The sequence below is a fragment of the Nerophis lumbriciformis genome, linkage group LG15 (genome assembly GCF_033978685.3).
Source record: "Nerophis lumbriciformis linkage group LG15, RoL_Nlum_v2.1, whole genome shotgun sequence".
Taxonomy (NCBI): domain Eukaryota; kingdom Metazoa; phylum Chordata; class Actinopteri; order Syngnathiformes; family Syngnathidae; genus Nerophis; species Nerophis lumbriciformis.
In genome coordinates, this window is record NC_084562.2 from 35,200,697 (window position 1) to 35,228,483 (window position 27,787).

At 42.1% G+C, this 27,787-nt stretch overlaps 1 protein-coding gene across 1 annotated transcript in view; it reads right to left on the reverse strand.

Annotated features, from left to right (window-relative positions):
* The window catches only part of LOC133616067 (cadherin-related family member 5-like), a 103,507-nt gene that overhangs the window by 51,547 nt on the left and 24,173 nt on the right, over positions 1–27,787 (reverse strand). The window contains exons 2-7 of the mRNA XM_061975111.1: positions 15,546–15,718; positions 11,153–11,215; positions 10,991–11,080; positions 6,944–7,030; positions 1,641–1,745; positions 1,363–1,548 (exon numbers count right to left, since the gene is read on the reverse strand). Of these exons, the coding sequence (XP_061831095.1) occupies positions 1,363–1,548; positions 1,641–1,745; positions 6,944–7,030; positions 10,991–11,080; positions 11,153–11,215; positions 15,546–15,718 (704 nt within the window). The remainder of the gene's footprint in view (positions 1–1,362; positions 1,549–1,640; positions 1,746–6,943; positions 7,031–10,990; positions 11,081–11,152; positions 11,216–15,545; positions 15,719–27,787) is intronic.

Genomic DNA, 27,787 nt, shown 5'->3' on the forward strand with positions numbered 1-27,787 from the left:
CTTGCCGATTGTATTGTACCATATGTCCCGGCAAGAAATCTGCGTTCAAAGAACTCCGGCTTATTAGTGATTCCCAGAGCCCAAAAAAAGTCTGCGGGCTGTAGAGCGTTTTCTATTCGGGCTCCAGTACTATGGAATTCCCTCCCGGTAACAGTTAGAGATGCTACCTCAGTAGAAACATTTAAGTCCCATCTCAAAACTCATTTGTATACTCTAGCCTTTGAATAGCCCCCCTTTTTTAGACCAGTTGATCTGCCGTTTCTTTTCTTTTCTCCTCTGCTCCCCCCTATCCCTTGTGGAAGGGGAGACACACAGATCCGGTGGCCATGGATGGGGTGCTGGCTGTCCGGGGTCGGGACCCGGGGTGGACCGCTCGCCTGTATATCGGTTGGGAACATCTCTGCGCTGCTGACCCGTCTCCGCTCGGGATGGTTTCCTGCTGACCCCACTATGGACTGTACTCTTACTGTTATGCTGGATCCACTATGGACTGGACTCTCACAATATTATGTTAGACCCACTCGACATCCATTGCATTCGGTCTCCCTAGAGGGGGGGGGTTACCCACATATGCGGTCCTCTCCAAGGTTTCTCATAGTCATTCACATCGACGTCCCACTGGGGTGAGTTTTTCCTTGCCCTTATGTGGGCTATACCGAGGATGTCGTTGTGGCTTGTGCAGCCCTTTGAGACACTTGTGATTTAGGGCTATATAAATAAACATTGATTGATTGATTGATTGATTTATTAATACACATTAGTAGGCTAAATGAACCTCTTCAACATGCGAAGTTAAATCATAAAATACAACCTTACCCGAGCATAAACGATGCATATTTATCCGGGAGAATCTTGATACCAATTTTCTTGACCTCGCCCCACACAAAGAAGTCGTAGACCTCCATGCTTTTCCAAGTTTTCATCTGTTTTGTTGTGTAGAATGGCATCTGGAGCACAATAGTTAATTATATCGCGGCCGACGCATGATCCTTGATATCACTCGACAAATCTTATTTTGACAAAGTGTAGGATCTATTCCATCGCATAGTTAGATTTTTTGCTCATATCTGCTTTTTGCAGGAACATTTAAGCCTCTTTTGTACTTAGATAGTTTGCGCCGCTTGCTGTACAACAGCCATCTTAGCTCCATTGACCACCACTGGTTTACACTTCCGGTAAGAAATCACGTGTCGGAAAACCAGCTATAGAAACCAAATACGAAAACCAGGCCAACATTTTGGTCCAAAAACTGAGGTACCACTGGTACATCCTCCTGCTGTGACAAGTCAAGGAACATTAAGTTGACACATTTTGGAGACAACAATGCAGGTTTACTAGTAGATCACCATCATGTACACCCACCTCCTTCTCAGTCAGATTGACTTTGCCTCTGTAGCCCGTGCTCAAACACAGCTTAGCGAGCCCCAAGTTAGTCCTCAAACAAGGCTGAAACCATGGGGGGCGGTTGTCCACGTCCTTCACGTGCACTGTAATGGTGGCCACAGATGTGAAGAATGGCTTATTGGAGGCTGAACCATTAAGTGTGTCCTGGAGGGATTCACACACAAAAAGAGTTCACAAAAAAAGATTCAACCAAAATCAACAAAGGATTTATTTTGAATAATGTTGTCGTACTGTACCTGCACATGTAACACCAGAGAGATCTTTTGCACAACATCGTAGTCCATTACACTTTTAACCAGTAATTTTGGAGTGTTGATGTTCTCCAAGTGGAAATATTTATCCTAATTTAACAGAGAAAAACAACAATTGATCACATAACAAGAGGGCACTGTGAACGTCTTAGCCCCCATTGCCAATGGTCCACAATGGTATTCAATAAATTCAGTAATGACACTTTTGTATGAATGAATGGATGCATTGTACTATTATGGTGAATCCAGAGGCAACACAGTCTACCAACACTAATACTTCTGACAGTACACTTTAAAAACTATGTACAGTGGGCCTGACTACTGTACTAAAGATTTGCACATATCAAAACTGGTGCTTGATAGCGCAAGCAAAGCTGATCTACTAATCTACTACTAAAGATCGTGTCTCTTAAATGAGCAAAATAGCGAGCGCAATCCATTTGGCATGTCTGTCTTCCAGAGGTGTGGACTCGAGTCACATGACTTGGACTCGAGTCAGACTCGAGTCATGAATTTGATGACTTTAGACTCGACTTGACAAAATGTAAAAAGACTTGCAACTCGACTTAGACTTTAACATCAATGACTTGTGACTTCACTTGGACTTGAGCCTTTTGAATTGACATGACTTGACATGACTTGCTACTTTCCCCAAAACCCAAAGATGAAAAAGTTATTCGGGAGCGCTCCGTATTTTTCATTGTGTACTTGTCTATCAGCGTGTGTCAGCTGGTGTGGTCTCAGTACAACAGCCAATCAAATTAGATCTACTTTGTTTTCATCACACAGCATTCATCCAATCAAATTGCAGGACAACCAACGAAGAAGACATGTCCAAACCACACGCCAGTGAACAAAAAATGATACCTAAAATAATTTCGTTTGGGTATAAAAATTACGAGGTGGTCAACAAAAAACGGTTTGCAGTATGCAACACATGCGGTTCGAAAATTACTGATGGAGAGGAAACAACTTCCAACTTCGTCCGGCATTTGAAGTTGCACAAAGAACGGTAAGTTTTGAATGTAAGATAACGTTTATTGGCTAAGTAACGTGACTTTTATTTGCTGTGTAGTTAAATCAGTGAGGCTGTAAACTCACTGCTAACGTTATAACGTTATTGCAAACACGGGAATCTGTTGCAGTTCACTACCTTATTCATACTTTTTGTTCAGTGATTTTTTTTAAGCAGGGTTAGTCAATATATCACACGTAACGTTAGACGGCAGTCAGCAGCACCGCATATTTTAGCCACCTAAAAAAAGACAAAAATAGTAAAATAAAGGTCAGTTAAAATGTATACTATATTATGAATATGTGTACCGTTTTAGCTAGCTTTCTGACATACTGTTGGTTGTTTACCTCAGTGGTCCCCAACCACCGGGCCGCGGCCCGGTACTGGTCCGTGGATCGATTGGTATCGGGCCGCACAACAAATAATTTTTTTTTCTTTTTCTTTTTTTAATTAAATCAACATAAAAAACACAAGATACACTTACAAGTAGTGCACCAACCCAAAATAACTCTCTCACCCTTTTTGTTCTGGGCATTGAACATGAAGACTCTTCCTTCACTGTTCCGAGTGGCCATGAGAGTCTTAGCAGTGCCTGCCTCCAGTGCTCCAGTGGAGCGAGTTTTCAGCCATGGTGGCATCATACTACGCCCCCATCGTGCACAAATGTCTGACAGACTCTTGGCTAATTTGGTCTTTTGCAAATGCAATGCAGCATAGGGCCCTGACATATAAAAAGTACAACTTTTTTGTTATGTTCACGTATATGTCATGTTTTTTCAATGTTAACACTTTTGTACAAATAAGTACATTTGCACTTTATTTTTCAATGTGTTTGTTCTGTAAAGGAATGAGTTAATGTTTAAAATGACTGGTTAATAGTGCTATTATAAAGTGCAATGTCAGCACAATTTTCTTTCCTGCAATTTAAAATGCACTTGTTTTAATAAATAAATACAGCGTTTGAAAAGCATACACAATCTGTGTTAATATATTAGTCTGTGGTTAAAAGGACTTGAAAGGACTCGAAACTCAAAATGCAGGACTTAGGACTTGACTTGAGACTTTCCAGTCTTGACTTTGGACTTGACTCGGGGCTTGCCTGTCTTGACTCGGGACTTGACTCGGACTTGAGGGCAAAGACTTGAGACTTACTTGTGACTTGCAAAACAATGACTTGGTCCCACCTCTGCTGTCTTCATGTACATACAGAATACATGCTGATTATTAGCTCGCCCACAATAGTAGTAGGTGGAGATGCAAATGTAATCATTTAGCGCTCGCAATTTGATTTATAAATAAATAAATAATGATAAATGGGTTGTACTTGTATAGCGCTTTTCTACCTTCAAGGTACTCAAAGCGCTTTGACACTACTTCCACATTTACCCATTCACACACACATTCACACACTGATGGAGGGAGCTGCCATGCAAGGCGCTAACCAGCACCCATCAGGAGCAAGGGTGAAGTGTCTTGCTCAGGACACAACAGACATGACGAGGTTGGTACTAGGCGGGGATTGAACCAGGGACCCTCGGGTCGCGCACGGCCATTCTTCCACTGCGCCACGCCGTCCCATTTATCTAGCATAAAACCTTTTTGCAACTGCTGTTTTGCGTCTATATTTAGCATGATATAAATGTGCATGTTGCAAACTGGCAGGTTGCGTTAGATGGCCTAGGTCGGGGTGTGGAAACACAGACTGTGGCGATCTCCGAATTGAATCGCAAACTGGAGAGGCTTTCTAAAATGCAAAGATTGATCAACCTGAGAGACAGAATGGAAAGTTAAGATCAGACAAGCCATTGGATAGTGTTTGCTGGCCTGGAAAACAACAATCCTTATCTACAATTCGACTCCATGAAATGGCCTTTGCGAGGCCGTGCTGTAAAAACATCCCAGTGAGGACATTACAGTGATAGCCGCTCTAAATTCCTCCCCCCTTCAACAACACCTGGGGAGTTGAACATTGTTTGCCGTGCCTGCAGAGCGACTCCAGGCCAATAGACATAACACACACACCATGGACCATGGACTGCACATATACCTGCGTCCATCTTTTCCGGGGTGCCGTGAGTGGCGACCCATCAGTGTTACTGTTCTGGCATCCTGTACAATGTATGTCTGCTCTTCAACGGGGGTCTGTGCTGAACATTTTAATTTCTTTTACAATTACAATAATGTATCCTTCCATCCTTCCAAAACGGCCATGCTGCAGTCAGAATGAGGCGATACGTGCAAACAATGGAGAGAGAGAATATTGTGTCTTAATGAAATCAAACAATGGATGTCCGCTAACTTCTTGCAACTCAACGCCAAGAAAACGGAAATGCTGATTATCGGTCCTGCTAAACACCGACATTTATTTAATAATACCACCTTAACATTTGACAACCAAACAATTACACAAGGCGAATCAGTAAAGAATCTGGGTATTATCTTCCACCCAACTCTCTCGTTTGAGTCACACATTAAGAGTGTTACTAAAACGGCCTTCTTTCATCTCCGTAATATCGCTAAAATTCGTTCTATTTTATCCACTAGCGACGCCGAGATCCTTATTCATGCTTTCGTTATGTCTCGTCTTGACTATTGTAACGTATTATTTTCGGGTCTCCCTATGTCTAGCATTAAAAAATTACAGTTGGTACAAAATGCGGCTGCTAGACTTTTGACAAGAACAAGAAAGTTTGATCATATTACGCCTATACTGGCTCACCTGCACTGGCTTCCTGTGCACTTAAGATGTGACTTTAAGGTTTTACTACTTACGTATAAAATACTACACGGTCTAGCTCCGTCCTATCTTGTTGATTGCATTGTACCATATGTCCCGGCAAGAAATCTGCGTTCAAAGAACTCCGGCTTATTAGTGATTCCCAGAGCCCAAAAAAAGTCTGCGGGCTATAGAGCGTTTTCTATTCGGGCTCCAGTACTATGGAATGCCCTTCCGGTAACAATTAGAGATGCTACCTCAGTAGAAGCATTTAAGTCCCATCTTAAAACTCATTTGTATACTCTAGCCTTTAAATAGCCCCCCTGTTAGACCAGTTGATCTGCCGTTTCTTTTCTTTTCTCCTCTGCTCCCCTTTTCCTTGAGGGGGGGGGGCACAGGTCCGGTGGCCATGGATGAAGTGCTGGCTGTCCAGAGTCGGGACCCGGGGTGGACCGCTCGCCTGTGCATCGGCAGGGAACATCTCTGCGCTGCTGACCCGTCTCCGCTCGGGATGGTGTCCTGCTGGCCCCACTATGGACTGGACTCTTACTATTATGTTGGATCCACTATGGACTGGACTCTCACAATATTATGTCAGACCCACTCGACATCCATTGCTTTCGGTCTCCCCTAGAGGGGTGGGGGTTACCCACATATGCGGTCCTCTCCAAGGTTTCTCATAGTCATTCACATCGACGTCCCACTGGGGTGAGTTTTTCCTTGCCCGTATGTGGGCTTTGTACCGAGGATGTCGTTGTGGCTTGTGCAGCCCTTTGAGACACTTGTGATTTAGGGCTATATAAATAAAGATTGATTGATTGATTGATTGATATTCTGTGCTGGTGTCAACAATCTACATACTTCTGTCCTAGTAGTCAATATATAATAATATTAGACATACAGTATTATCTATCTAGTCATTCTACCTTTGAGCTGATGATTGACTAAAAGGCTGATTTGGAAACAGCAGACACAATGTTTTTTTAAATGCCGTAAGCTTTTTAAAATATCTTATCAACATATCTCTTATGTATATGAAAACAACTTTTTGCTATATGCATTATATTGCCCATGCTCGCAGTTAGTGGCAGCATCTCCCACAGTGCATCTTTGACGCGCTAAGAAGTGGGTTCCGTTGTAGATTGCATTGCAGGACGACATCTAAACTGCTCAGAAAAAGGGGCACAGATTAAATTTGTCTGCTGCATGTTTCAAAACATAGCAAAACACCACAGCTAGGAGCATTATAACATCAATGCGGAGGGAGTGGAGGGAAATGAGTGTCTGTATAGGGTCAGCCGCATAGTTTACGCAAAAACCTCATTTATTGTAAATATGGCTGCCTGCACCACTTTTGCACTGGTAACCAATTGTACACACAGTCTTAGTAGATCACCCGCAACGCACCCACTAATACTACACACAATTATACTTTGCACCCGCTGTTTATCATGTGTTATTTGGATATTAAGTGTCTAATTAGTTCCTAAATGCGCACAAGAACAAGACTGTGAAGATTCTATTGATTATATTGCTGTTCTGTATTGTCTTACTTACCATGGCAGACTCTAAGCGATAATACAGTGGTTCAGAATCAACATCAGTAGCTTCTATTAGTCCCACGCTGGAGTTGACTGTAGTCAGCTGAAAGACACAGAACATATAGACATAAATAAATATATATATAAATACATATATATATATATATATATATATATATATATATATATATATATATATATATATATGTCTTAATAAGGTTATCCAAAAAATAGTGCTCGATACCGTAGTAGAGCGCAATATATGTATGTGTGGGAAAAAAATCACAAGACTATTTCATCTCTACAGGCCTGTTTCATGAGGGGGGGTACCCTCAATCATCAGGAGATTTTAATGGGAGCATTCGCATACCATGGTTTATATAGGGCACAGAGTGGGTGGGTACAGGCTGGCGTAGGGGCGTGGTGATTGGCTCATGTGTTACCTAGGAGGTGTTTCCGTCTATGGCGGCATGTTGTTACAATTTCGCTGCGCTTGTTGAGGGATGACAGGTCTGGACGGTAAATAATAAACAGTTTCTCTTTCAAGCATAGGTTGCATCTTTTATTACCACTATTGTAAGGTGTGCTGGATGCAAGAATTTGCCATGTTATTGAATATTCAACATTATTGTCTTTGAGGTCCCAAATGTGTTTGCTGAGTTCTGTGGTATTTCGCAGGTTTTTGTTCCTGAAAGAAGCCTTGTGATTGTTCCATCTGGTTTTGAATTCTCCCTCGGTTAATCCTACATATGTGTCGGATGTGTTAATGTCCTTGCGTATTACCTTAGATTGGTAGACAACTGATGTTTGTAAGCACCCCCCGTTGAGAGGGCAATCAGGTTTCTTTCGACAGTTACATCCTTTGTTGGTTTTGGAGTCGCTCTGTCTGGGGGCACAGAACTCAGCAAACACATTTGGGACCTCAAAGACAATAATGTTGAATATTCAATAACATGGCAGATTCTTGCATCCAGCACACCTTACAATAGTGGTAATAAAAGATGCAACCTATGCTTGAAAGAGAAACTGTTTATTATTTACCGTCCAGACCTGTCATCCCTCAACAAGCGCAGCGAAATTGTAACAACATGCCGCCATAGACGGAAACACCTCCTAGGTAACACATGAGCCAATCACCACGCCCCTAGGCCAGCCTGTACCCACCCACTCTGTGCCCTATGTAAACCATGGTATGCGAATGCTCCCATTAAAATCTCCTGATGATTGAGGGTACCCCCCCTCATGAAACAGGCCTGTAGAGATGAAATAGTCTTGTGATTTTTTTCCCACACATACATATATATATATATATATATATATATATATATATATATATATACAGTATATATATAAATATGTATATGTATATGTTTGTGTATGTATATATATAAATATAAATATTTGTGTATATATATATATATATATATATATATATATATATATATATATATATATATATATATATATATATATGTACAGTATATACATATATATATACACATACAGTATATATATATGTATATATATATATATATATATATATATATACATATATATATATATATATATATATATATATATATGTATATGTTTATATATGTATGTATATATTTATATATGTATATATGTGTATATGTGTATATATGTATATATTAGGGGTGTAACGGTACACAAAAATTTCGGTTCGGTACGTACCTTGGTTTAGAGGTCACGGTTTGGTTCATTTTCGGTACAGTAAGAAAACAACAAAATACACATTTTTGGGTTATTTATTTACCAAATTTGCAAAATCTTCCACCAAAAATATTTTTCTTAGTGGAATATTTGATGTGAAGTAATCGAAACCTTGGATAGGTCAATAATTCATTATAACATTGATTTTGATTCAACATTATGTTTTGAGCAATGACAGTTTGAAAGAAAGAAAAAACAGCTTTGTTTTATTAGTCAACATTGCAACTTTTTCTAAATTACATTTACCTTTAAGCTTTTTTATTTCACTTTTGTTATGTTTTTGTTTATTTTAATAGTATTTTTAGAATGTGCCATCGGCCTTTAAAACATTAGCTGTGGCAAATGGCCTCCGGGGCACACTTTTGACACCCCTGCTATAAATAATAAAAACTTAAATCTAATAAATCTATGGATAAAAAGCAGAGCCTGGTGACGCATGCGCGGTTATCATAACTCTCTCGCTCTCTCTGTCTCTGCCCCTCCCTCACGAATGCTGCTGTGCGCACAATCTGTTTTGTTTTTAACCCCTTCTTAACCCTGAACGTACATTGAAAATACACGCCACCCTAGCTCAAAATGCCGGACATTTGAGGCATTTTAGAAACTCCGCCCAGACAGCTCCGCAAAAGAGGACATGTCCGGTGAAAAGAGGACGTATGGTCAGTCTATCGTAGCCCGTTAGCTGCTAGCATGCAGTGTGTTGTGCCTCGGTGTGCATTGTTTACACAACATGCGTTACGCTACTTAATATGTCCGTGTGGAAACTCGTTCGGTACACCTCCGAACCGAACCGGAACCCCCGTACCGAAACGGTTCAATACAAATACAAGTGCCGTTACACCCCTAGTATATATATACATGTCTATGTATATGTATGTATACATATAAATATTTATATATATAAATATAAATATATGTATGTAAATATATATACATATATATGTATATATGTATATACAGGTAAAAGCCAGTAAATTAGAATATTTTGAAAAACTTGATTTATTTCAGTAATTGCATTCAAAAGGTGTAACTTGTACATTATATTTATTCATTGCACACAGACTGATGCATTCAAATGTTTATTTCATTTAATTTTGATGATTTGAAGTGGCAACAAATGAAAATCCAAAATTCCGTGTGTCACAAAATTAGAATATTACTTAAGGCTAATACAAAAAAGGGATTTTTAGAAATGTTGGCCAACTGAAAAGTATGAAAATGAAAAATATGAGCATGTACAATACTCAATACTTGGTTGGAGCTCCTTTTGCCTCAATTACTGCGTTAATGCGGCGTGGCATGGAGTCGATGAGTTTCTGGCACTGCTCAGGTGTTATGAGAGCCCAGGTTGCTGGATCTCAGGAAACAGAGTGGACCGACACCAGCAGATGACATGGCACCCCAAACCATCACCCAACCATGCAAATTTTGCATTTCCTTTGGAAATCGAGGTCCCAGAGTCTGGAGGAAGACAGGAGAGGCACAGGATCCACGTTGCCTGAAGTCTAGTGTAAAGTTTCCACCATCAGTGATGGTTTGGGGTGCCATGTCATCTGTTGGTGTCGGTCCACTCTGTTTCCTGAGATCCAGGGTCAACGCAGCCGTCTACCAGCAAGTTTTAGAGCACTTCATGCTTCCTGCTGCTGACCTGCTCTATGGAGATGGGGATTTCAAGTTCCAACAGGACTTGGCGCCTGCACACAGCGCAAAATCTACCCATGCCTGGTTTACGGACCATGGTATTTCTGTTCTAAATTGGCCCGCCAACTCCCCTGACCTTAGCCCCATAGAAAATCTGTGGGGTATTGTGAAAAGGAAGATGCAGAATGCCAGACCCAAAAACGCAGAAGAGTTGAAGGCCACTATCAGAGCAACCTGGGCTCTCATAACACCTGAGCAGTGCCAGAAACTCATCGACTCCATGCCACGCCGCATTAACGCAGTAATTGAGGCAAAAGGAGCTCCAACCAAGTATTGAGTATTGTACATGCTCATATTTTTCATTTTCATACTTTTCAGTTGGCCAACATTTCTAAAAATCCCTTTTTTGTATTAGCCTTAAGTAATATTCTAATTTTGTGACACACGGAATTTTGGATTTTCATTTGTTGCCACTTCAAATCATCAAAATTAAATGAAATAAACATTTGAATGCATCAGTCTGTGTGCAATGAATAAATATAATGTACAAGTTACACCTTTTGAATGCAATTACTGAAATAAATCAAGTTTTTCAAAATATTCTAATTTACTGGCTTTTACCTGTATATATATATATATATATATATATATATATATATCTCAAGCATATGTTGCATGTACAGCTCACCTCATTCACTTCCAGTATATAGTGGTTCTGAGCAAAGTTTGGGGGGTTGTCATTTATATTTTCCACGACCACTTCAACAGACTCGTTCAGCTTAAAGAAAAGAAAATGGCGACGTTTTGGACTGATGCTTCATGTTCTGTATTTGTTAGGTGTTCTACTCACAGATTTGGAACCGGGTCTGTTGCATTGCACCCACACCACTAGAGTTGCTGTATTCTGTACAGTCTACAAGACATACATTGCATACATACATTAGTGCAAAACAAAGGGCAGTCTGTTCAGCATTATGGTATTTATTCCTATGACCAGTGCATGAAAACGAAATATTAAGTAATAAAAAAATGTATTTATATGATGGCTGTCAAAGATATCACGTTAACACATTCGATTAATCATAAAAAGTATCGCATCAGTCAAGTATATATGCAGATTAACTACGCACATGCTTCTTTACTTTAAACACAGCTGGTTACCTGAAAGGTGATGGTGGTTCTTACAGTATAAAGTCAGTACTGTACGGGTGTGAGAGGGACCATTCATTGTCAGCTTATTGTTGATACAATATCAGAGTGCCAATATTCTGTATGTCCGTAACTTTAAGCTGTAGGAGTCAACCATCATTCATGACTAAAAGTGAAAGACCAGAAGTGTCCAAAGTGTAACCCATGTGCCATTTGTGATCAGCAGGTGTTTTTATTTTGTGGCTCTCGGCACATTCTACAAATACAATTAAATAAGAAAACTAAGAAAAACAACGCAATGTAAAAAAAGGGCAAAAAAAAGGGCAAAAAAGCATAATTTAAAGAGTAGAAGTGGACGGATCGATCCAAATATGGATACTTTTTGTACTGTCTAGTTTCTTGCAGTAAAGACTTTATTTTGCTCAAACAATTTTATTTAATAAAATGTATTTTTTGTGTTATATAGTTGTATTAAATATTGTTGCATTGTTATTAAGTGTTGGTATATAATTAGTTTGCCCTGCTTTTGAAAAATATCCAAATAAAAAGAAAAGTATCAGTATCACCAATACTGGAAATATATACCTTTTTAAGATACACAAAACCCAAAACCAGTGAAGTTGGCACGTTGTGTAAATGGAAAATACAAACAGAATACAATGATTTGCAAATCCTTTTCAACTTATATTCAATTGAATAGACTGCAAAGACAAGATACTTAACGTTCGAATTGGTAAACAAATATTAGCTCTAGAGATGCGCGGTTTGCGGACACAACCGCGGAGTCCGCGGATTATCCGCGGATCGGGCGGATGAAATTAAAAAAACTAAGATTTTATCCGCTCGCGGGTCGGGTCGGGCGGATTAATTAGATATTTTTTTTTTTTTTTTTTTTTTTTTTTTTTTTGCGGGTGGCAGTTAAACCAATTCGGAAATATATATACATAGTTAAATGTTGTTACCCACATACGAAAAACGAGCAGGCACCTGCTGCATATGCCACAACAGAAGAAAAAAAAAGAAAAGAGATGGACACTTTTACGGAGCGGAGAAGGGACGCCTCGCCGGGGTCCGGGACCGAGGCCCCTTCCCCCGAGAGGGCCCCACCGGGAGCCGTAGCTGAGGCGATCCGCGAGAAGGGCCCGACGCACGTCCAGGGTCACTACCGCGCCCACCGCACCGACACCCCGCCTCGTCCGCTTTCGCCGCGGCCGGCGTCACGCGCAGCAGGTAAGCAGCTTACCTGCCCGCCACCCCCGTGGCCGGGGGCTCGTAACATGGGTCACTCCGCGCGCTCCGCCCGCGCAGCTTACCTGCTTGCCACCCCTGTTGCCGGGGGCGCGTAACAGGGGTCACTCCGCGCGTAGTGCGCTCATGAAAGGGGTGGGGCTCACCCTGGTTGATATAGAGAGCAGGACGGTGGCCATGGAAGTTGGAACCCGCTAAGGAGTGTGTAACAACCCACCTGCCGAATCAACTAGCCCTGAAAATGGATGGCGCTGGAGCGTGGGCCCATATCTGGCCGTCGCCGGCAGCGAGACGCGCTTGGAGGTGCGCTCAGCGCGGCTCCCATATGATTGCGCACTGGTGTGCGTCTGGGTCGTGACAGCGTGGCACGCGAATGTCTGTGCATTGGATCAGTCTCCTTTCTTTAACAGGCAAAAGCTTTATAACCTCACCATACCTGCCAACTTTTAAATCAGAAAAACCTAGTAGCCAGGGTCCAAGGGCCGCAGGCCCCGGTAGGTCCAGGACAAAGTCCTGGTGGAGGGTTCAGGGCTTCGCCCCCCGACGCAAAATGATTATTAGCATTCAGACAGGTTAAAATGTTGCTAAAACCATCACTTTTCTATCAGTCACAGTGACTTTTCAAAACAAAAATATTACAGCAAAAATCATATGGGTTGATTGACATGTTTATTCTGTAAGCTAACTTCAATAGTTTGAAATTATTTTGACAGTTAATGCCAGTTATCCTGTCAACCTTTCACAAGACTTCAATTTGTTAATTGAAAGTATAAATAGTATAAACACTTTTTACAGTATGTCGTGCTGTGAAATACAGCCGACAGGATTGTGCATGCATGGTGCAGGAGAACAAAGGACTTCTTTCATTTAAGGTTTGTGATAAACCATCAAACTCATTCGTTAAAAGGACTCTATAGTAATATAAAGCGAATTTTTCTGGACATTATCATGCAAGAAAAGTTTATTTTTGGGATCGCGATCACCGCGTAATGATTTTTAAAGGTTGCATTACATTATTAACTGTCCCATGTGATCAGCCAGTGCGATTGGAAGTCCATGCTCAATTATTGCCTCCGTAAATAAAACTTCGGCATTTATCACATCCAAAGAATCTGTTTGGGCGACGAAAAACGTTGAAAGTTTTCCACTTGTATCGCTAGCAACGGCATTAGACTTGTGTTTTTTTGTCCCAACGTGGTCTTTTACATCGCTAATTCCTCCGTGTCCGATCGAAAAATCTTGTCTGCACAAGGTGCAATTCGCGTAGTTTTCACCCTTTTTTTTTATTTTTTTTATTAATATTAGATATATAACAACGGGCGGATGGTGGGCGGGTGCAGTTCTGATCAAACGTTACATCGGGTGGATGGCGGATGGTTGACGACTTTCTGACGCGGTTGCGGATGAAATAATTGCCTATCCGCGCATCTCTAATTAGCTCATTTGGAATTTGATGCCTGCAACATGTTTCATAAAAGCTGGCACAAGTGGCAAAAAAGTGAGAAAGTTGAGGAATGCTCATCAAACACTTATTTGGAACACCCCACAAGTGAACAGGCTAATTGGGAACAGGTGGGTGCCATGATTGGGTTTAAAAGCAGCTGCCATGAAATGCTCAGTCATTCACAAACAAGGATGGGGCGAGGGTAACCACTTTGTGAACAAATGCGTTTAAGAACAACATTTCTCAACCAGCTATTGCAAGGAATTTAGGGATTTCACCATCTAGGGTCTGTAATATCATCAAAAGGTTCAGAGAATCTGGAGAAATCACTGCACGTAAGCAGCAAGGCTGAAAACCAACATTGAATGCCTGTGACTTTCGATTCCTCAGGCGGTACTGCATCAAAAAACGACATCAGTGTGTAAAGAATATCACCATATGGACTCACGAACACTTCAGAAAACCACTGTCAGTAATTACAGTTGGTCGCTACATCTGTAAATGCAAGTTAAAACTCTACTATGCAAAGCGAAAGCCATTTATCAACAACACCCAGAAACGCCACCGGCTTTGGTCTAACCGGGGTCGCGGGGGGCGCTGGAGCCTATCTCAGCTACAATCGGGCGGAAGGCGGTGTACACCCTGGACAAGTCGCCACCTCATCGCAGGGCCAACACAGATAGACAGACAACATTCACACTCACATTCACACACTAGGGCCAATTTAGTGTTGCCAATCAACCTATCCCCAGGTGCATGTCTTTGGAGGTGGGAGGAAGCCGGAGTACCCGGAGGGAACCCACGCAGTCACGGGGAGAACATGCAAACTCCACACAGAAAGATCCCGAGCCCGGGATTGAACACAGGATTACTCAGGACACTTTTGTATTGTGAGGCAGACGCACTAACCCCTCCTCCACCGTGCTGCCCGTGGTCCAACCCACCCCAAAAAAAAAATCTCAACAACCGCCTCCCACCCTCAACATCTCACCTCCCCCTTACCCCAAAAACACTGTTTGAAAATAAAAAAATCTGGATTTTCTCATAACAGCAACAATGCAAAAATATCATCCATTTTAAAAATAATTTGGTAATCGTCTTCGCCACGAGTGTAACAGAAGCCAGTCAACTTCAAGAACAGTGCTGGCGATTTGAGAGATTGCCTGCACTTTTTGCTCAGTAGTCCGCATGCTGGCCTCTCACACCGTCAACCTGGGTTCACGCCCCGCTCGGGGCAGTAGGGAAAAACAACGCAGCCAAGAGAGAGAGTACACATTTGCTTCACGAAGCTGAGCTGTCTATGATTGACAGCTATGAACACCAATCATGGCATTCCGCCACATTAACGCCCTGTTTACACACCCCAGCAAAATACAAAAGTGTGTTTCTGTGTACTGATTACCTCATAGTCCAGTTCTTTTTTCACCATCAGGGCTTTGCCTTTTAGATAAAACATTTCTTGGGGGTTGGCCACGACCGTTAGAGTGACATCACTGCCAGAGCTTATTTTAACCACCTGGATGTCAGCAGTGTTGTTCTCGGGGACGACGACAGGCCCAGGAGGCACTGTGCAAACTGAAAAAAGGTGTGAAAGTTCAGTTTGTACAGAAGGACAACAAGTCTTGCATAAGCATTTGAAAGCAGTGGGAATTGCAGAAGTATTTCATTTTTTTGATCATTGTAACCTTTCTACACCAATATGACTGACGTATGTCTCTCATTGGACAGATACCAATAGTTGATAACTTCTGTTAGTGCACACCATAAATAACAAATCTTTGTTTAACTCATTTGCAGGACAGGAAAGCAGAGAAAGATAACCTTTTAAGTGGATTACATTTCAAGATAGTTAAAATAATCCATCCATCTGTCCATCTTCTTCCGCTTCTTTCGCGGGGGCAGCAGCCGAATCAGGGAAGCCCAGACTTCCCTCTCCCCAGCCACTTCTTCCAGCTCCTCCCGGGGGATCCCGAGGCGTTCCCAGGCCAGCCGGGAGACATAGTCTTCCCAACGTGTCCCGGGTCTTCCCTGTGGCCTCCTACCGGTCGGACGTGCCCTAAACACCTCCGTTTGGGTGGCATCCTGACCAGATGCCTGAACCACCTTATCTGGCTTCTCTCGATGTGGAGGAGCAGCGGCTTTACTTTGAGCTCCCCCCGGATGACAGAGCTTCTCACCCTATCTCTAAGGGAGAGCCCCGCCACCCGGCGGAGGAAACTCATTTCGGCAGCATGTACCCGTGATCTTGTCCTTTCGGTCATAACCCAAAGCTTATGAGCATAGGTGAGGATGGGAACGTAGATTGACCGGTAAATTTAGAGCTTTGCCTTCCGGCTCAGCTCCTTCCTCACCACAACGGATCGATACAGCGTCCGCATTACTGAAGATGCTGCACCGATCCGCCTGTCTATCTCATGATCCACTCTTCCCTCACTCATGAAAAAGACTCCGAGGTACTTGAACTCCCCCACGTGGAGGAACTCCACCCTTTTCCGCGCGAGAACCATGGACTCAGACTTGGAGGTGCTGATTCTTATCCCAGTCGTTTCACACTCGGCTACGATCTGATCCAGTGAGAGCTGAATATCCTGGCCAGATGAAGCCATCAGGACCATATAATCTGCAAAAAGCAGAGACCTGATTCTGCAGCCACCAAACCGGATGTCCTCAACGCCCTGACTGCGCCATAGACATTCTGTTCATAAAAGTTATGAACAGAATCTGTGACAAAGGGCAGCCTTGGTGGAGTCCAGCCCTCACTGGAAATGGGTCTGACTTACTGCCTGCAATGCTTTGACTCTGATCATACAGGGAGCGGACCGCCACAATCAGACAGTCCGATACCCCATACTCTCTGAGCACTCCCCACGGTCGAATGTCTTCTCCAAGTCCACAAAGCACATGTAGACTGGTTGGGCAAACTCCCATGCACCCTCAAGGACCCTGCCAAGAGTAGAGAGCTGGTCCATAGTTCCACAACCAGGACGGAAACCACACTGTTCCTCCATTATAATTTAAATAAATATATTGTAATGCACCCCCCGTGACCCCAAAAAGGGAATAAGCGGTAGAAAATGGATGGATGGATGAATATTGTAATGCACATGTGAAGGCAAATTACCAGTTTTGGTAATTTATAGTAGTGATTTCCAACCCGTTTGCTGCGGCACATCGGGTTTCTGCATGATGGTTGAGGCCAAATTCCTTTTGATTGAAAGCAAAATGAGAAAATCAGTGATCTTTGAATATACAGGTAAAAGCCAGTAAATTAGAATATTTTGAAAAACTTGATTTATTTCAGTAATTGCATTCAAAAGGTGTAACTTGTACATTATATTTATTCATTGCACACAGGCTGATGCATTCAAATGTTTATTTCATTTAATTTTGATGATTTGAAGTGGCAACAAATGAAAATCCAAAATTCCGTGTGTCACAAAATTAGAATATTACTTAAGGCTAATACAAAAAAGGGATTTTTAGAAATGTTGGCCAACTGAAAAGTATGAAAATGAAAAATATGAGCATGTACAATACTCAATACTTGGTTGGAGCTCCTTTTGCCTCAATTACTGCGTTAATGCGGCGTGGCATGGAGTCGATGAGTTTCTGGCACTGCTCAGGTGTTATGAGAGCCCAGGTTGCTCTGATAGTGGCCTTCAACTCTTCTGCGTTTTTGGGTCTGGCATTCTGCATCTTCCTTTTCACAATACCCCACAGATTTTCTATGGGGCTAAGGTCAGGGGAGTTGGCGGGCCAATTTAGAACAGAAATACCATGGTCCGTAAACCAGGCACGGGTAGATTTTGCGCTGTGTGCAGGCGCCAAGTCCTGTTGGAACTTGAAATCTCCATCTCCATAGAGCAGGTCAGCAGCAGGAAGCATGAAGTGCTCTAAAACTTGCTGGTAGACGGCTGCGTTGACCCTGGATCTCAGGAAACAGAGTGGACCGACACCAGCAGATGACATGGCACCCCAAACCATCACCCAACCATGCAAATTTTGCATTTCCTTTGGAAATCGAGGTCCCAGAGTCTGGAGGAAGACAGGAGAGGCACAGGATCCACATTGCCTGAAGTCTAGTGTAAAGTTTCCACCATCAGTGATGGTTTGGGGTGCCATGTCATTTGCTGGTGTCGGTCCACTCTGTTTCCTGAGATCCAGGGTCAACGCAACCGTCTACCAGCAAGTTTTAGAGCACTTCATGCTTCCTGCTGCTGACCTGCTCTATGGAGATGGAGATTTCAAGTTCCAACAGGACTTGGCGCCTGCACACAGCGCAAAATCTACCCGTGCCTGGTTTACGGACCATGGTATTTCTGTTCTAAATTGGTCCGCCAACTCCCCTGACCTTAGCCCCACAGAAAATCTGTGGGGTATTGTGAAAAGGAAGATGCAGAATGCCAGACCCAAAAACGCAGAAGAGTTGAAGGCCACTATCAGAGCAACCTGGGCTCTCATAACACCTGAGCAGTGCCAGAAACTCATCGACTCCATGCCACGCCGCATTAACGCAGTAATTGAGGCAAAAGGAGCTCCAACCAAGTATTGAGTATTGTACATGCTCATATTTTTCATTTTCATACTTTTCAGTTGGCCAACATTTCTAAAAATCCCTTTTTTGTATTAGCCTTAAGTAATATTCTAATTTTGTGACACACGGAATTTTGGATTTTCATTTGTTGCCACTTCAAATCATCAAAATTAAATGAAATAAACATTTGAATGCATCAGTCTGTGTGCAATGAATAAATATAATGTACAAGTTACACCTTTTGAATGCAATTACTGAAATAAATCAAGTTTTTCAAAATATTCTAATTTACTGGCTTTTACCTGTACAGGTAAATTGCCACCGGAGCATTTTTCAAGTTAACATTTCGCTGTTTTGAGTTGATCTGGAAACTTTTCCAATCCTTTTAGTGACTTTTTCATTGTAAAAAAAACAACTAGCGACAACTCCAACATCTTTTTCCGGCGTTATTGGGGACTGGACACGTTTTTGGACAATGACTTCTGTCATTCTGCAGTTACTGTCCCCAGCGAGCAACTAGTGTTGCTGTTGGTCAGGGTCACAGTTCATTATGTTGAAAAGGAACGGAGGGTGGAATTCACCTATAAATAAACAGACAAGTTTTGGTTAGTTTTGGTTCGAAGTCTTTGCTAAGTGCTGCCGGTGTGGAGGAGTACCGTAGATATTAGAACATCCTTCTCGTATTACGTCTGTGGCTTCTCTCTGACTGATCTTGTGTATGTGCACACTCTACAGGCATATATACATGTGTACGAGACAGCCTTGAGTGACAGCGATAAACGGCATCCATCTTATTTTGGGTCGAAGTACAATTTTATTTTATTAGGGCCCGCAATGGCCCATTGCAATTATGCAATGGGACATAAGGACCTATTGTTATTCGTTCGTTTTATTATTCTTTATTCTTCCGCCGCCACAACAAACTGTAATTTGACCCACTTAACATGCTTCAAAACTCACCATATTTGACCCACGCATCAGGACCTGCGAAAATTACCTTTTTTTAAAAAAAAAAACCGAACCCCAAACCTCAAAATTGCGCTCTAGCGCCCCCTAGGAAAAAAAACAACTAAACTGCCTATATCTCCCACTAGGTAGATCGGAAAGACATGAAACAAAAACCTTTATGTAGGTCTGACTCAGACCTAGTTTTTATAATTGTATATCATCGGGCAAAAATCAACAGGAAGTTGGCAATTCCCCCTTCAAGACAAAAAAGTACTAAAAACTGTCACTTTTGCCTCTTTGAGCTGTAATTTGACCCACTTAACATGCTTCAAAACTCACCATATTTGACCCACACATCAGGACCTGCGAAAATTACCTTTTTTTTAAAAAAAAAACCGAACCCCAAAACTCAAAATTGCGCTCTAGCGCCCCCTAGGGAAAAAAAAACTAGACTGCCTATATCTCCCACTAGGAAGATCGGAGAGACATGAAACAAAAACTTTTATGTAGGTCTGACTCAGACCTAGTTTTTATAATTGTATATCATCGGGCAAAAATCAACAGGAAGTTGGCAATTCCCCCTTCAAGACAAAAAAGTACTAAAAACTGTCACTTTTGCCTCTTTGAGCTGTAATTTGACCCTCTTAACATGCTTCAAAACTCACCAAACTGAACACACACATCAGGACTGGCTAGAACTGTGATCTAATGAAAAAACCTAACCCCAAATCTAAAACTTGTGCTCTACAGCAATTTTTTAATAAAACGCACAAAAAACTGCTCCTCGGATGAAAAATCTGACAAAACCGCCTGTAACTCCCACTGGAAAGGTCGGAGAGACATGAAACGAAAACCTTTCCGTAGGTCTCTTTTAGACCTACATTTCATAAATTGACAACCCCCAGCAAAAATATACAGGAAGTTTGCTATTCCCCCTTCAACACAACATTTTTTTTAAAACCCGTCACCTTTCTTCAAACATTATCTCCTCTGAGCGCGTTTGTTGTTTCGGCTTCAAACTAACACAGGAGAGAGATTGAACCCTTCTGATTAAAAGTTGGTGAAAGAGTTGTGATACCTGCTCCGGTTTTGATTTTATGACCCTTCAAAGACCCGCTGCACTGATGCTCCTGCGGTGCTGTTTTTTTAAGATGGCTGCTCAAAAGCAGGAAGCACCAACGTGCCCACACAATGCAGACTAGGTAGGTACACTAGACAAAAGTATTGGGACACTTAGGACTAGCACCTGCCAAATACGCGGGCCCGAACAACGCTGCTTGCAGCTTTAATTTAATTTGTAACTATAACACGCTGGTGATGTGATCTTTGTTTTGAGCCAGTGACATACACTACCTCTAAGTATATGCATAAAGTCACACCTCTACTGACCGAATATGTGATATGAATATTGTCCAACAAAAGTCAAGCATCCAAAAAAACATAACGTCTTGAGAGTTAATTACGACCTTTTCTATGGTAGCATTTCTTTCCAGCTGAGAGGAGTCCCGGATTTGAGATTCAAGATTCTTTATTATCATTATGCAAACATAATAAACTTTTCAGTGAGGCCCTCAATAAAAAGAAAAAAAAAGAAACAACGACAGAAAAAAGAAAGGCACTTTCCAAAAATAAATCATTTAAAATTAAAACTGTAATGAGCAACACTTTTTTTGAATAAAGCAAGTACTCAGGCTGGGGATTGATACAAATAGTAGTACTGTAGTATTAATTGTGTTTGCTTGTATTCATATACTGTTAAATTGTTCCCAAATTAAAGCAAATCTCATTCAGTAATTTATTTTTAAAGTAACATGCCCTGTATTGATTTGGGGGCTTAACGATACCAACATTTACGGTATTGCCCACTGCACTGATTAATGCATTCACGCTTCTAGGCTTACATTCAACTATTTTTTTTTGAGGGGTGATTTTTACTGAGCTTTCTGCTGGGTTTTGCTAACATCGCCTGGTTCCGCTTGCATAATTCGACATCGTATCCGTCCGTGATGTGTTGATGTAGTCCAGGGGTATGGAAGTATTATTGTAGCAAAATTATTTCAAAACGTCAGTGGCGGGCCGTGCGTTTCCCACCTTGGCCTTCATTGATGTCCGACTTCAAAGATTACCTCTCAAAATACCATAATTGATGTCACCACATGACCATTGCTGGGGAAATACTATACAGAAACACATTTACGCACTACTGCGCGTTGAATACCATACCATACCATACCAACTTTATTTATAAAGCCCTTTAAAAACAAGCACAGTTGAAAAACAAAGGGCTGTACACCACAAAGAAATAGAGGCAAAGGACAGACTAAAAAATAACATTTAAAACAGAAATAAAAATACCAGAGGTGGGACCAAGTCATTGTTTTGCAAGTCACAAGTAAGTCTCAAGTCTTTGCCCTCAAGTCCGAGTCAAGTCCCGAGTCAAGACAGGCAAGCCCCGAGTCAAGTCCAAAGTCAAGACTGGAAAGTCTCAAGTCAAGTCCTAAGTCCTGCATTTTGAGTTTCGAGTACTTTCAAGTCCTTTTAACCACAGACTAATATATTAACACAGATTGTGGATGCTTTTCAAACGCTGTATTTATTTATTAAAACAAGTGCATTTTAAATTGCAGGAAAGAAAATTGTGCTGACATTGCACTTTATAATAGCACTATTAACCAGTCATTTTAAACATTAACTCATTCCTTTACAGAACAAACACATTGAAAAATAAAGTGCAAATATACTTATTTGTACAAAAGTGTTAACATTGAAAAAACATGACATATACGTGAACATAACAAAAAAGTTGTACTTTTTATATGTCAGGGCCCTATGCTGCATTGCATTTGCAAAAGACCAAATTAGCCAAGAGTCTGTCAGTCATTTGTGCACGATGGGGGCGTAGTATGATGCCACCATGGCTGAAAACTCGCTCCACTGGAGCACTGGAGGCAGGCACTGCCAAGACTCTCATGGCCACTCGGAACAGTGAAGGAAGAGTCTTCATGTTCAATGCCCAGAACAAAAGGGGGGAGAGAGTTGTTTTGGGTTGGTGCACTACTTGTAAGTGTATCTTGTGTTTTTTATGTTGATTTAATTAAAAAAAGAAAAGAAAAAAAATTATTTCTTTTGCGGCCCGATACCAATCGATCCACGGACCAGTACCGGGCCGCGGCCCGGTGGTTGAGGACCACTGAGGTAAACAACCAACAGTATGTCAGAAAGCTAGCTAAAACGGTACACATATTCATAATATAGTATACATTTTAACTGACCTTTATTTTACTATTTTTGTCTTTTTTTAGGTGGCTAAAATACGCGGTGCTGCTGACCGCCGTCTAACGTTACGTGTGATATATTGACTAACGTAACCCTGCTTAAAAAAAATCACTGAACAAAAAGTATGAATAAGGTAGTGAACTGCAACAGATTCCCGTGTTTGCAATAACGTTATAACGTTAGCATTGAGTTTACAGCCTCTCTGATTTAACTACACAGCAAATAAAAGTCACGTTACTTAGCCAATAAACGTTATCTTACATTCAAAACTTATCGTTCTTTGTGCAACTTCAAATGCCGGACGAAGTTGGAAGTTGTTGCCTCTCCATCAGTAATTTTCGAACCGCATGTGTTGCATACTGCAAACCGTTTTGTGTTGACCACCTCGTAATTTTTATACCCAAAGAAAATTATTTTAGGTATCATTTTTTGTTCACTGGCGTGTGGTTTGGACATGTCTTCTTCGTTGGTTGTCCTGCAATTTGATTGGATGAATGCTGTGTGATGAAAACAAAGTAGATCTAATTTGATTGGCTGTTGTACTGAGACCACACCAGCTGACACACGCAACGCTGATAGACAAGTACACAATGAAAAATACGGAGCGCTCCCGAATAACTTTTTCATCTTTGGGTTTTGGGGAAAGTAGCAAGTCATGTCAATTGAAAAGGCTCAAGTCCAAGTGAAGTCACAAGTCATTGATGTTAAAGTCTAAGTCGAGTTGCAAGTCTTTTTACATTTTGTCAAGTCGAGTCTAAAGTCATCAAATTCATGACTCGAGTCTGACTCGAGTCCAAGTCATGTGACTCGAGTCCACACCTCTGAAAAATACACAATTAAAAAGCAAATATAAATTACCCTAAGAACAGTTTGTTAGATAAAAACAGTTTAAAAGTTAAAAACAGTTCAAAAAGTTAAAAGCTAAAAACAGTTCAAAGTCTCATGCTGGGTTAAAAGCCAGTGAATAAAAATGGGTTTTAAGAAGGGTCTTTAAAATAGCCAAAGAAGGGGCCTGTCTCACATGGAGAGGGAGATCGTTCCAGAGTTTGGGACCCGCAACAGAGAAAGCTCTGTCCCCTCTGAGCTTGCGCTTTGTTTTGGGTACCTCCAGGATCAGCTGATCAGCTGACCTGAGGGACCGGGTGGGGGCATACAGATGGAGCAGCTCAGAGAGGTAAGGTGGGGCAAGACCACGTAAGGATTTAAAAACGAGTAAGATAATCTTAAAATGGACTCTAAAAGACACAGGCAGCCAGTGGAGGGAGGCTAAAACAGGAGTAATGTGCTCTCTTTTTCTTGTGTTAGTTAAAAGTCAGGCAGCTGCATTTTGGACCAGCTGCAGACGTGAGAGGGAGGACTGACTAATTCCAAAATATAAAGAGTTACAGTAATCCAGCCGAGATGTAATAAAGGCATGGATTACTGTCTCTAACTGTTGCCTAGAAAGAAGGTTTTTAACCTTGGCCAGCTGACGTAAATAAAAAAAGCTGGCTTTCACCACTGTGCCAATCTGAATCACATGAACAGTATACAAAATGGGTTATTTTCTGGTGCATTTAAAAATCTATTAAAACGCATCAGCAATTAAAACATATCTTATGTGCTACTGTCAAAATTAAAATTGATAAAAACATATTCAAAGTGAAAAAATTAAAAATATTTGAACTCACGATTAGTAAGACCTATTCGACGCCGTATAAGCCAGTGGTACCCCTCGTCGTCGGCTTATTCGAGTGGAAATGGCGAGCATTTTATCGCCAGAACAGCTGAGCTAGCTTCCGGGTTCGGCCAACATCGTCTCACAAGATGTAGTTTCTCTTTAAATATCCTTCTTGAAAATGGCTTTGCAAATATATATCTGCCACCTAATCAACGTTTGGTTCTCCTTCTCTGCTATCTCGGTCTGGCTACGGCGCAACACTTCCTGCTTCCTTGTGAAAGGATACTCACTTTGGAATGACAAGTGAGTATCCAACCACAGCCTCGTTAACGTCAGGCTACTTGGATAGGCTACTGTCAACAACTTGTGATCTGATTGGCTATCGCAACTGTCTCTGTCTATCCATCCATCCATCTTCTTCAGCTTATCCGAGGTCGGGTCGCGGGGGCAGCAGCCTAAGCAGGGAAGCCCAGACTTCCCTCTCCCCAGCCACTTCGTCCAGCTCCTCCCGGGGGATCCCGAGGCGTTCCCAGGACAGCCGGGAGACATAGTCTTCCCAACGTGTCCTGGGTCTTCCTCGTGGCCTCCTACCGGTCGGACGTGCCCTAAACACCTCCTTAGGTAGGCGCTCGGGTGGCATCCTGACCAGATGCCCGAACCACCTCATCTGGCTCCTCTCGATGTGGAGGAGCAGCGGCTTTACTTTAAGCTCCCCCCGGATGACAGAGCTTCTCACCCTATCTCTAAGGGAGAGCCCCGCCACCCGGCGGAGGAAACTCATTTCGGCCGCCTGTACCCGTGATCTTGTCCTTTCGGTCATAACCCAAAGCTCATGACCATAGGTGAGGATGGGAACGTAGATCGACCGGTAAATTGAGAGCTTTGCCTTCCGGCTCAGCTCCTTCTTCACCACAACGGATCGATACAGCGTCCGCATTACTGAAGACGCCGCACCGATCCGCCTGTCTATCTCTGTCTATGTGTTCTCAAATTCATCCGCTAACGGCCCTGGTGAGTATCCAATCACAGGACGTGTAAATGTCACGTTCAACGTGAGGCCAGCTCGAAGGCCTTACTGACAATAACTTGTGATCTGACTGGCAACTGTCTATCACTGTATGTCCCCGTTTATCAATCAATCAATCAATGTTTATTTATATAGCCCTAAATCACAAGTGTCTCAAAGGGCTGCACAAGCCACAACGACATCCTCGGTATAGCCCACATAAGGGCAAGGAAAAACTCACCCCAGTGGGACGTCGATGTGAATGACTATGAGAAACCTTGGAGAGGACCGCATATGTGGGTAACCCCCCCCCCCCCCCTCTAGGGAGACCGAATGCAATGGATGTCGAGTGGGTCTAACATAATATTGTGAGAGTCCAGTCCATAGTGGGGTCAGCAGGAAACCATCCCGAGCGGAGACGGGTCAGCAGCGCAGAGATGTTCACAACCAATATACAGGCGAGCGGTCCACCCCGGGTCCCGACCCCGGACAGCCAGCACCCCATCCATGGCCACCGGATCTGTGTGTCTTCCCCTCCACAAGGGATAGGGGGGAGCAGAGGAGAAAAGAAAAGAAACGGCAGATCAACTGGTCTAAAAAAGGGGGGCTATTCAAAGGCTAGAGTATACAAATGAGTTTTGAGATGGGACTTAAATGTTTCCACTGAGGTAGCATCTCTAACTGTTACCGGGAGGGCATTCCATAGTGCTGGAGCCCGAATAGAAAACGCTCTACAGCCCGCAGACTTTTTTTGGGCTCTGGGAATCACTAATAAGCCGGAGTTCTTTGAACGCAGATTTCTTGCCGGGACATATGGTACAATACAATCGGTAAGATAGGCTGGAGCTAGACCGTGTAGTATTTTATACGTAAGTAGTAAAACCTTAAAGTCGCACAGGAAGCCAGTGCAGGTGAGCCAGTATAGGCGTAATATGATCAAACTTTCTTGTTCTTGTCAAAAGTGTAGCAGCCGCATTTTGTACCAACTGTAATCTTTTAATGCTAGACATAGGGAGACCCGAAAATAATACGTTACACTACTGTTAATTCTGAAGGCCCTGGGCAGATTCCGTACAGCATGGCAACATAAGCTAGCTGAATTCTGATTGTGTACAAAGTAAAACTAAAAACAATAGCACTGGAACGAGCATAATATTACATGAAGAGAATATGAATACTTTAAGATATTTAGGGAAAGTAAGTTAAAAAATAATTGTATCTTTAATTATGATCATGATTTCTGGTTATGTTAGGCCAGCAGAGAAGGCCTTGCTGGCCCTGACGGCCCACCACTGCAAAACGTGTATCTCAATCTGTGCGTGTGTAATGTAATTTGCGTGCGTGTGTACTAATGTGTGTGTCTGTATATCAATCCGAGTGTGTGTATTCAGATCCGCGTACAAGTTCTTTAGATCCGTGTACGTGCGTTTTAAGTTGTCTGTCTGTCCCTAATCAAAAAGAATCCTTGATCAGCTGTCTACTTACACATGACTTTTGCAACACTTCTGCGGTGTAAGATTTGAGCGCGTGCATCCAGATTTGTGAGCCTGTAAAACAACTTCTGCGCCCGCATTCAGAAGTGCAAGCGTGTAATATACAGGTAAAAGCCAGTAAATTAGAATATTTTGAAAAACTTGATTTATTTCAGTAATTGCATTCAAAAGGTGTAACTTGTACATTATATTTATTCATTGCACACAGACTGATGCATTCAAATGTTTATTTCATTTAATTTTGATGATTTGAAGTGGCAACAAATGAAAATCCAAAATTCCGTGTGTCACGAAATTAGAATATTACTTAAGGCTAATACAAAAAAGGGATTTTTAGAAATGTTGGCCAACTGAAAAGTATGAAAATGAAAAATATGAGCATGTACAATACTCAATACTTGGTTGGAGCTCCTTTTGCCTCAATTACTGCGTTAATGCGGCGTGGCATGGAGTCGATGAGTTTCTGGCACTGCTCAGGTGTTATGAGAGCCCAGGTTGCTCTGATAGTGGCCTTCAACTCTTCTGCGTTTTTGGGTCTGGCATTCTGCATCTTCCTTTTCACAATACCCCACAGATTTTCTATGGGGCTAAGGTCAGGGGAGTTGGCGGGCCAATTTAGAACAGAAATACCATGGTCCGTAAACCAGGCACGGGTAGATTTTGCGCTGTGTGCAGGCGCCAAGTCCTGTTGGAACTTGAAATCTCCATCTCCATAGAGCAGGTCAGC